At 47.4% G+C, this 11,319-nt stretch overlaps 1 protein-coding gene across 2 annotated transcripts in view; it reads right to left on the reverse strand.

The window, feature by feature from the left end:
• Positions 1-9,134, reverse strand: part of skila (SKI-like proto-oncogene a) — a 31,384-nt gene extending 22,250 nt beyond the window's left edge. The window contains exons 1-2 of one of the 2 annotated variants that reach the window (XM_056421129.1): positions 8,170-9,134; positions 7,864-8,055 (exon numbers count right to left, since the gene is read on the reverse strand). In XM_056421129.1, coding sequence (XP_056277104.1) covers positions 7,864-8,055; positions 8,170-8,985 — 1,008 coding nt within the window. In that variant the 5' untranslated portion in view covers positions 8,986-9,134. Of the gene's footprint in view, positions 1-7,863 lie in introns of both variants that reach the window. The other variant, XM_056421128.1, reaches the window with a different exon arrangement.
• Positions 9,135-11,319: the final 2,185 nt, after the last annotated feature.

Raw genomic sequence — 11,319 nt, forward strand, 5'->3', positions numbered from 1 at the left:
TAGTGGAGCAAAGTAGAGGACTCCGAGGGCAAGTTATCACCTCTCCAAGCTGGGCGAGTTCACATCTCACAGTGGTTTGCTTTGCTATCGGCTTTCATCTGGAGCGTAGACTGAAGGTCAAAACTAGCATGAGCCACAGGAGCACTTAACTTGGCGGTCATTGTTGTTGTGCAATTGCACATGTGGGGGTCGTTGGTCAGAAAACATGGACATCTATACAAGCAGAATCACTTCCACGTGGAAACGACCAGCCATTACCAAACATGCGAATAAATGACCGGCAAAGTGGAGAGGTTTACTTTCATAGTACAGGCAGACGAGTTCCCCCTGATTTCTCTGTGTTCGCAACATTATGCATTATTGATCGGCGTAGTGGTTGGGCTTAATGTGTTGTGGATGTGCCGGGTGGCAGCCCAGCGGGACTCGTGGCACGCCCTTGATAGCCAGTGTTTATCTCCCAAGTCTGGGAGACTCGGCTGTGGGAGAAAATACGAGCGAGTTAGTCTCAGTGCCGATATAGTGTGCGAGTGTCTGCTGTGTATATGGTGCTCCTATAGCAAGCTCCGCCTCTGGGTCTCCCCATTTACATCTTCATTAATCACCGTTCCCACTGGGGAGGCGGCGCAGAAAAGCCTTTCGAATGCAAACACGGTCTCTCTGCTTGCACACATCACGCACAGGCGGGCAGTCTCCCACAACCCTTTTACAGTATACTTCCCTCGCCTCAGACTCCCTGCCCCCAAGACACACAACCTGCTGGTCTGACTGTCTCCCAGGGTAACCAGACAGCGGACTGTTAATCTTCTCATCAACGCATCGATTAATTAATACAAAGACTCCTCATTATTCCGGTTTAATGCAAAACAACCCAGGCCAGCTAGTCAGACGCGTTACGCCCCTTCCTCTTCCTAAAATCGTGTTTGAACTCATGGCCCATTAGAGTCCCTTCGCTTTCACTTGTTCTCACTCTCATTTTCCTAACCGGCAACAAACTGGTCCGACGCCCTTGGGGGGGGTGGCGGAGCCAGAGCATAGTGAACATGCAAACAGGCTGTCACTAACGAGACTCGGTTTAAAGCCCAGAGGACATTTAGGTGGGAGGGTCTTAGCCAGCTTGTTTATGTCTCTGAGAGTGTTGGCAGACGTGGCAGAGGCTCCACTGTATCTGGACGGTCCTATCTCTGCTGCCTGCTTCTGTGGCCAGCTCACATCAGGCAGACAGCTGCGAATTATCTTCTTTTTCTTTTGCTGTTGAGGTGGGAAATGAGGAATGAGGAAACAGTCAAATGTGCCAAGCAGCGGCCGGTGTGGGAAACTTGCACCAGTCCAACCAACGGTCAATCTTTAAATGTGGGGATGGAGTGCAGAAGACACGGTGTGAATTGGCGCACGTTAAATCCAGGTGGTGAACTAGGGTCCGTGGCCATTTTCCAAGCTTGATTAGATTATTATATATTCAAGAAAAAGCCTGATAAGTCATGACTTTGGCATTCCTCCAGTGAGCTACAAGGCTGTCATGGAGCTGTGATACTGGCACTGACCTGATGATGACATACCAGAGGCCCCTCGACTCAGCCCCTCCTACCTTGCGGGGCCCCATGTAGTCCTTTACAACAGGCAGCAAACACTGGCCAAGGCCCAGCCTGTTGTGTACCGGGAACAAGGACAGCCTCCCACACCAAACTACATGCAGGCATGATGGACTGTATGCTACTCTGGGCCGGCATTCAAAGAAGCTACTGTGTAATCAGTATAAGTGGATAGTTGTTCTTTGGAAAATGCACAAACGGACATAGAAATATGTGTATGGGTGTCTTGTGAAGGGGTGGGGGGCAAAGGAGAGTGTTAGCCGAGGCAAGCTAGCTAGCACGTCATTGGTCAACCAGGAGGGCCGCTCCAGGCTGGATGTGTGGTTCGGCTCAGGTCTTGGAGAGCTTCATTTTCAACTTGGGGAAAGAAGAGCTGGGGCCCAGGCTGGAACAACCTCATGGCTGTGGACAAAGCTCGTTGAATGGAAGACGACCGAAGAGCAGAGCAAGTTGTGACAAACCAGAGCCAGGCCTACCTCTCTTGGCCTTACGCTCTTCTTAGTTTCATCCTGTTAACTTCTCCTCTCCGCCCTTACCTCCACTTACGTGTCCAAGTGACGCCACTTCTGTCCGGCCGCATGTCTGAGTTGCAAAAATGGAGGTAGGCGGCAGCATAAGCAGAGGTTAGGTGAACTCGGGAAACTGATCCGCGTGTCAAAACCCAGACGGGAACTTATGAAACACCAGCTGCGGCTCTGGTGACAGAGTCTTATCATTTCATTCTTTTGTTTTCTCTCGCCTCCCTCTTGGTCCATCGCCTCCCATACTCAGTGTCCGAAATACCCAACAACTCGCCACATCCATCAAGGTCTGAGACCTGATCGATAGCCACTGGCTTTCCTCTCATCCGCCTCGCAGACGCACACAAGTGGTCTTATTGCTTATGTAACGATTTACTTATCGGGTCATTTGGCCGCTTCCATTGTTACCGTTCGCTGATTGGGGCCCAGGGGGTATTGACCGTTTACAGACACATGCGGGCAACAGCAGAATTGTCTTGGTGAGAAGAAAAGGGATGTTGGTGAGCAACAGATGGCAGAGTGAAGGCCATAAGTCAAGATGGGTGAGGACAGAAGAAGGAAGAGGAAAGATTGACATCGTGACAGTGGGAGAGGAAGGAGACAGAGAAAGAGATAGCACATGCAGCACAGTGTGCGATTGGCATACCCGCCAAAATCCAATTAGATACAGCCCAAGAGGATGAGTGATACGCAGACAGAGCAGGAGACAGCCACAGAGTGCAGCTGCACTGGTCTGCGGTAATGAAGTCACCGGTTTCCAAATAGCAAATCGAGGAAGCCAGAAAGATGCAGCTGTCTGCCGTCTGTGCCACAGCCACTGTGTCAGCCCGGCCAGCGAGACAGACAGAGGAAGGCTGTTCTCTCCGTCTGACACTTCTGACTCTGGGCCAGCACAACGCCACAAACAAGGCGGAGGCTGGTAAGCCACACGCATCCATCCCATGTTCCTCTGGGGTTATGCTCGCTTGGGGGGAATATTTTGTATTTTAGAAAATAAAAATAGAGAGTGATCTATATCGGTACTGATGAATGCTATCAGTTACATTGATATTTATTGGTGGTGTAACGGATCATAAAGCTTACGATTTGGATGCATGAGTCAAAAATCAGATCAGAACAAAAGAAAGCAAAAATTTAAAAAAAGAGCAGATATTAATTTGAGGGATCCCTGAACAGGTTATTTTTGCTACCGACACTAATTGTATCGATGATTGTTGCTCCATATTGTTTGCTTGTAGTGGTTGAGAAGGCTCCTTTTTTGCCGCCGTCCCAAATATTTCAACCGCTGTGAAGTCTGTCAACCAGATAAGTAAAATCATCAGAGATCGGCGACTAGAAAAGCATTAAAGGCCGATGCCCTCAGCGTCAATAAAACTTGATTTCCCACTGCGACTGTTAACGTTAAACTGTGTAATTAATCTGCGGTTCACATGCCTGCCAAACCACGTGGGGGGATTCATACTGATCGCCGATCAACAGTTGTACATTTCACTATTTAATTTGTTTACAAAGTTAAGAACCACACAAAATTGTACACTTGTGTAAAACTTTTTATATGTTGACTGTGAAATACTTTTTATGTATCTTTGCATCTTAAAATATAACTTGAAATTATTCCAAGGGATTTTGTCTTCCAGGCGTTTTGTGTCACACTGCTTGCCTGGTGACATGCCACGTCAACAAGCAGCCAAAATAAACAAAATGATGATCATGAATGGGAATTTGTTGTACCTTCTGTCTTGCGAGGTAAATATAGAATAATCACCCAATAAAAAATATGACGCATGATCTTGTCTCTGTGGGATGTACACGTGTCTACCACGTCCCCTGAAGGCAACATTAACTGATTGTCTGTCAGACACTAATGTAACTCTGGAGATAAGGCACACCTTGTTGCTGTCTGTTGGTGGCGTCTGTCTAGCAAACTTTATTTACACAGCAGGGATCAGTCGACATGGTGCAGCGCCTAAAGGCACAAAGCGCCATTTATAAAGAGCAAGTCCTGGAGTTTTTAACTACACCTTCTCAAACCAAACACTCCTAACAGGAAGTGGGGCCAGTAGCCATCTGAGAAGGTAAGGAAACAACTTCCAGAAGGCTCCCTTGTTTGTGTCTCTTCTCTTATAGAGGTCCCAGAGCTCTCCAGTAAAACTATGAACCTCTTGTAAATATGAACATAGACACTGTGTAAATAAGGGCCATTGGGAAAAGGGTCTGCAGTTGGAGTTCGACCAACACACCTCGGAGGGAGGCGAGCCGTCTTTCCAAAAAGCATGTGTGACTATAAGCTGCCTGGCTGGACTTCCACTAACATCCATCGGGATGTGGAAAGCGTGAGTCACGCAGCCGCAGCAGCAGAGGCGGCTGGACACAGAGAGTCTGGAGGATGTTCAGGGTGAGAGACACGTCCGTCTGCCTCACTTCCTGTTCAGTCAAACACACACTTTCATTACACAAATATACACACATAAACAGAGTGGATGGACTTGTCCTGACTCAGTGAAGCGGGACAGTACCAGGTCACCTCGTTGTCTGGCCAATGACCTTTCGCACACCCGCACATCCGCTGAAGAGCGGTGGTGGACGGGCATCCTCTTTTAATGCTGACATTTACTAACTGGGTTACCAGGAATTTGGCCATTTGTGACTTTATGGTTCTCTGAACAAATGTAGCTGAAGTCGCTCTTATAATTTCACAACCCCTCAAAAAAAGAGAACAACCTTTTATAAAAACCTATTCACTACCACACAGCAATAGCTGCAAGGGACAAAAAAAAAAGAAATGGAACAACGAAAAGGGAGAAAAAAAAATGAGTCAACACCTGAAATTGTGGTGAGACTCCAAGGAGACAGAGTGTGAGACATACTAGCCTCCAGTAGTTAACAGCTTATTACACACAGCGGTCGGTAATGTCTCAAACAAACTAAACACACACCAATTGTAGGACTCATCATACAACTTGAGCATGTGTTTTTCCTAAATGTGTGTTGTGTCTGTGGTCACTTTACATTGTTGTTTGTGCATGTGTGTTTCCTCTGTGGTATTAAAACCACCTCTGACTTTGAAAAAGAATGTCTGTGTTTTCCTTAAACCAAGGCAAAGGAAGAGGGCCATTAAGAAGAGGCGAGACAGGAATGCGGTCAGGACGCTAGACGAGACTGCAGACGGTATTTCCTGCACATTCAGACACCGAGTGAACCAGACAGAGAAAGTAGCGAGGCGTTTCATGTGTTCCAGACATGTGCATGCTTACACCTGCACACACACACTATCAATAAACACGGCAATATCTCTACTCCACTACTATCACAAATAAACATTGCCAGCTGCCGTAAAGCCTCTTTCTGTTTAAAAAACGCATTTTCAGGTTAAAGACAGTGTATTTCAAGTTAAATCAATCTGAACCGGTGGATTTGGATGGAAACAAACAATGTGAAACAGGCAAAATCACAACCCCACCGTAGCCCGCAGAACAATAGAAAAAGGGCAGTCCACTTTGGTCAAATGGAGGTCATGAGACATAAACTCTTCAATGGAAAGGAAACAATCGAGAGCTTTTCACCCCACTGAATGCTGACTTTTCAAAAGGCTTGGATACTGCATTGACGTGATATATTTGTACACAGCGAGAATAAAAGGATTTGGCAAAATCATCGGTCAAAATTAGGGCTGCAACAACGAATCGATAAAATCGATAAAAATCGATTATTAAAATAGTTGGCAACGAATTTCATTATCGATTCGTTGTGTCGAGACGATTATTACGGCGCTCAATAAGTCACGGAGTATAAACAAAGTTGAGTTGAGCGCAGAGCGGCGCAGGAGAAACAAGAGGGAGCGAGAGGGAGAGGAGAGACGGAACGCTGCGTTGTGAGAGCCAATCAGCGCTGAGCTGCTCCTCTGTTGATGAATCTAATTGGCTGCTGCTGCTCACGTGGCGCTGGATGCGGAAGTCATTCACGTCGTCGGAGACATTCACGGATCTAAGTGCGCCTCCGGGTGACGTTATGAACCCAGACACCAGGGCGCTACATGTCACGACGTGTGTGGCATTTCCACAAGAGTATAACGTAGAAAACGTGGTTATTTATTCCGTGGCGGATAGCGGAAAATATTTTTCCACGGAGAAAGGCAACGGAGATAAGCCACGACGCCACTCGCTGTGTGCGCTGCGCGTGCAGACATTTAACGGAGCGGAGCAGCGCGTGCGCTCTGATCGCTCTTTTAATGAAGTATCGATACTAAAAATATGCTAAATCACATCGTTTTTAACGTACGGGTACTTTGTTAGTATCGCTACACCGTGCAGCGTGACAGCAGCAGATGTAGCGGACTAACATTCAAGCTAACCTAACTTCCCAAACGCTGTCGACATCTGAACGCTGATTGGCCGAGACGCGACACGTCCCATCAAAGATGTTTTATTGCGAAGAGCACCACTTCACATTTTTTCCGCGTCTCACTACAATCTCAACGGCAGCGGGCCAGGTGAAAAAAATCTGAACGCGTCTCTGATATTGTTCAGGGGGCCACATGGGGACCACTGCTCAGGAGAGGAGAGCTGTCAGTCTGTTTGTGACGGTTCATCCACATGCTGACCAGTGAACAGGTTCATCACCATGGTGACCAGTGGGTCTCCAGGACCTTTCCATGACTAAACCAAATTTCCATGATTAAACATTTTGTGAAAACTCTGTCTATACGTGACAAAGTGAGAAGATGTAGTATTTAAACTAACAATGAGAATTCCAAAGCATACCGTATATATACCGTGTAAATTAACATTTGAATAAAACAAATTTGCATTACTTTTCCAAATATTTTGGGATTTTATTTTTTCAATTACTTTTCTAGGCCTGCTAATAGCCATTTAAAAATTCCATGACTTTTCCAGGTTTTCCATGACCGTACGGACCCTGTTTTGAATAAAGTGTTGAAAATTAATGTTTTTTAGTTTTTTTTATCCGATTAGAATAATCAACCAATTAATCGATTATCAAAATAATCGTTAGTTGCAGCCCTAGTCAAAATTATTTAAAAGAGTATTTCGGCTTTAAGTTCTGACTGCTGGTGATGCTAGTTCACTTGTAGTTTTGCCTGGAGGTAAAAGAGTCTCTAATGATGTCTAAGTTTCGGTCGTGGAGTCGTGGCTATACATTTCGAGACAAGTAGAACCTGTATTCTGTTGATGAGCAACTCTTAAAAGGATTTATAAAAACAAGTCTATACCAGAAGCCATACAACGTCTTACCTGATAAAAATTTCTTGGTTTGCACTCAATATCGATTCCATTTTCTCCAATTGCTAACAAAAAAATATCAGTTCACAGAAAACTAGAATTTCTTAAAATGTTAGTTTGATAAAAAAGGTCCAACAATTAACTGTCAACATACAGTTTGGGGATTAAAGAGGCTCTTTCTTATTATCCTATGTTGGCCTTTTGTTCTGTGACATTCCTGATGACCTCCAGGTGACCCGAGGGGACACATTTTGCACTTCTGCCAGCTGGCCGAACCTCGTCTGATCAGACCCGGCCAAGCAGATGTCACCACCTGTCCCCAGCTCTTTAACATATACTAGGTAAACGCAGGTTTAGAAAAACAGCAGCTGTAAAGTATTCTAGTCAAACCTGCCGAATACACATCAACATGTTGGTCACCATTTTTAATTGGCTTCCCTACGAGAATGATGAATGAATGAAACGTTGATGCGGGCAAACAAAGACACATGTATCATTCAGAAGTGCACTTACTTTGTCTAGCGACTTCTTGATCTGGTAGTGGAACCTCTCTTTGACCTCATCCAGGAGCTGCTGGAGTTTTGGCTCCTCCGGCATGCCTTGGTACTTCCTGGCAAGCTGCAGGTAGCAGGGCCACTTGGCCGAGTCAAAGCCCCAGTGGCAGGTCCTCTTATCGGGCGACTTGTGTGAATGCATGACAAACTTCTGCGGTGAATAAAGCAACTGGCACTCAACACACTGGATGCAGGGCGCCTCGGTCTGGGTGTAGAACTGGGGCACAAAGAGACCTTGGCACTTCCCCAAACACTGGTGCTCCACCTTGAAACTGGCTTCGCTCTCCTTCAGCAGGCCCTGGGTCGACAGCTTACCGCTGGGGTCCACGGGCAACGCCGCGCCCGGACGCAGCAGAGCGTTGCACAGCCGCTGTGCATCCGTCAGTGTAATGAGGCCACAGGAAGGCGCGTTGAACGGCAGAATGCCCAGCACCTTGAGGATGTGCAGCTGCTCGGCGTCGCAGCGCGAGCAGTAGACGTAGAGCTCGTCGCACACAGTGTTGATCTGCTGCAGCGAGAAGTCGCGGAGCACAGAGTTTAGCACCTGAGGCAGACAAAGCCGCTTCTCTCCCCCGACAACGAAGCAGGAGATGGACTCTCCTTCCAGCAGCGAGTGGGTGATTTCAGTCGAGCTGTCACAGGGAACCAGCAGAGGGCCCCCTCCCAGAACCGGAGGAGAGGACAAGGGGAGCATACCAGTCGGGGAATACTCACGGCCAGTGCGGGCGGAAAAGGCAGCCGGGCCTCCGAGTGAGCTCTGGCTGCTCAGGGTGAACTGGGCCAGTGTGTGTTTGAGCCCAGGGCTCAGGTCCAGGGCTTTAGCAGAGCCCACCATGTGCAGTTCGGCCCGGCCCTCCACATCCATGTCAGGGTCGTGGCACAGGTCGTCGATCTGCTCCCTCTTCACCTTTGGCGTTTTGGGGAGGGGATCCAGGCTGCGGCGCTTCAGGTTGAGCTCCGCCATCACTCGCTTCTTGATAGGCGCGTCTTCCAGTCGCTCTCTGTGCAGCCGTTTCATGTTGCCCTTGAATGAGGTCAAGTCTTTGAAGGGGGTTTTCAAACTGGTCTGGGTGCTGGCCATGTCTAAACACGAGGTTATTGTTGTTTATGTCTGCTGACTGAGTTCTTGTGGTCTTTTTTTTTCTATTCAAGTCTTTTCAAATGACAAAAATCTTCCCGTAGTTAGAAACATGCATGGTGATGACTGGTGTTTTCTTTTTTCTGATCCGCTTCCTGAGAATGAAAAAACAGGGATTTAGAAAACAGAGAAGAGGCCGGGAAATAATTATTTAGTCAGTATTTAAAATACATTCATTAATTTCATTTACAAACTAAAAACAAGCTGATTAATATCTGTTGTGGAGCATGATATTTCCATATAGAGTTTAAATGTTTGATGCCGCTGTGCCGGCTGGGGGCTGAAGAGGTCAATGGCTGCCCACTAAACCAAATGGCCATTACCATACTTCACATAAACACAAGGCTTTCTCAGCCCTTGTAATTTAACCCCAGTGGGAATTTTCATCTGTGGTTTCACCAAAGGTTTCAAAACAAACTTTCCAGCACAAAGTGAGAATTTTAACAAGCGAAAACCAGTTGACCAGACATGACAACTAAAGTGAAATCCCCCACCACCCTGCCCCTCTCCCATTACATTGTTAATGTAAGGCTGATACAATAGTCAAACAAATTCACTTAGCAAATGAAAGTGCCCTTCCAAACCATATTGTGCCTTTCCCTAGGTCTGCTTACCCCACGCTGACCCCATCAACTCCTTGAAAAACAATTGATAAAAGCGTTAACAGCAGTCGTCCCCTTTTCTCAGGCGGTTCACAGCTTGACATACGGCGGTATGGAAAGCGTGGTTCCCCCTTTTTACTCGCGGGCTTTAATGCGGAAACTCGAAATCGGCTGTAACAAGGTAACAACACTGAGCCGGGGTCCGCAATTCAAATCGCAATGTAGATGATACTGGCTACTGCTGCATTATGACACCAAGAGACGGCAGATTGAATGTGCTTCTGCTTTAAAATGTATCATTTGGATGCATCGTTTGCGCTTGTCGTCAAATGCATTTGATTTATAAATCGACACAAAATGTGTATTTCGGCTTTTCAAAAAGGCAAAAACGCACATTCGGTCAGATGACCGCGGCGCAAAGATTTGCATGCCTGTGCAAATGTCAGCAACCCGTCGTTTTTGTCCCACTGACTTAAATGCTGCGGCAGAGCAAACCTCCCGCGGATTCTGAAACTGGTTAATGTTTGTGGGCGTTTTATTTTTTTAATATTTTGAATGGCAAATATAACCGTGAGACAGTTTTTAAGGGGTGGGAAATAAAACCCTGCGAAATCAGATAGGCGACCGAAGAAAATGAGAGTTTACGGGGTGGGCCGGGGGTGTGGGGGGTAGCTTCCACCTCTGCCGGCGAAAACCTCCAACCTGATCGAAATCTCAACACCCGCATTGCTACGATAAATTACACCGCGGTGGCATTTCTAAAACAACCCAACGGCACATTTATAATAATGATAAAAAGCTCTTCGTAAATGTTTCTCCATGTCACCTCCACTTCTGGTGTCCTCTCTGCTGCTGCAAGGACACCGCGTATAATAATGCTCCTGTTCTCCGCTCCATCCCCAGCTACCCCCCCTCCTCCTCCTCCTCCTCCTCCTCTCCCTCTCCAGTCTGCACACCGTACCTCGCCTCCTTTGCTGGCTCGCCACGACGGCACTGGTATGCAGACAGCGCTGATAATGACATTCACTGTCTACACTACAGTCTGGTCTGGGGAGCGCACCGCGGTCTAGCGCTACGCACACACACACACACACACACACACACACACACACACTGACTTGGCGAGGGCACGGTTTGGTGTCCACAACCGCAGTTTCCAAAAGGTTAAAACAGACCGGTGCCGTTACACCGTACAATCAAATAGTTTTAAAGCAACATATTTGCGTGTCGTTCGTCTGGTTCACAAATAAACACGTCTTGACAAAACATACACACGAAACGTGAACGCGTTGCAATAGTCATCTGAAATTCAAGAAAGATCATGTTCTCTTTTAACGTCAGATATGAGCCGCTCTCGCTATAGTTCCACCCGGGACAGTGGCTGTGAAGCGGTCGCACGTCGACCCGGATAGAGGGGCTGTGGAGCAGGCTAACGCAGCCCCCAGGAGCCCAGGCGGGCTAAGTTAACCCGGGTCTCCCCAACGGCAAGAGCGGCGATGCAAACCGAACGCTCACCTGCCGCACGGACAGAGGCACACAGCCGTGTCCGTAGCAACAGAGAGGGGGGGAAAGCCCATATGATGGTCGGCGAGTGACGCGATAGAGCTGGCCACCATTAAAGCAGGCTAACCCCCAGACTCAGGACGGTACAGTTGGCTAACTGACGTTAAACCGG

Source organism: Pseudoliparis swirei, chromosome 8 (genome assembly GCF_029220125.1).
Source record: "Pseudoliparis swirei isolate HS2019 ecotype Mariana Trench chromosome 8, NWPU_hadal_v1, whole genome shotgun sequence".
NCBI classification, from domain to species: domain Eukaryota; kingdom Metazoa; phylum Chordata; class Actinopteri; order Perciformes; family Liparidae; genus Pseudoliparis; species Pseudoliparis swirei.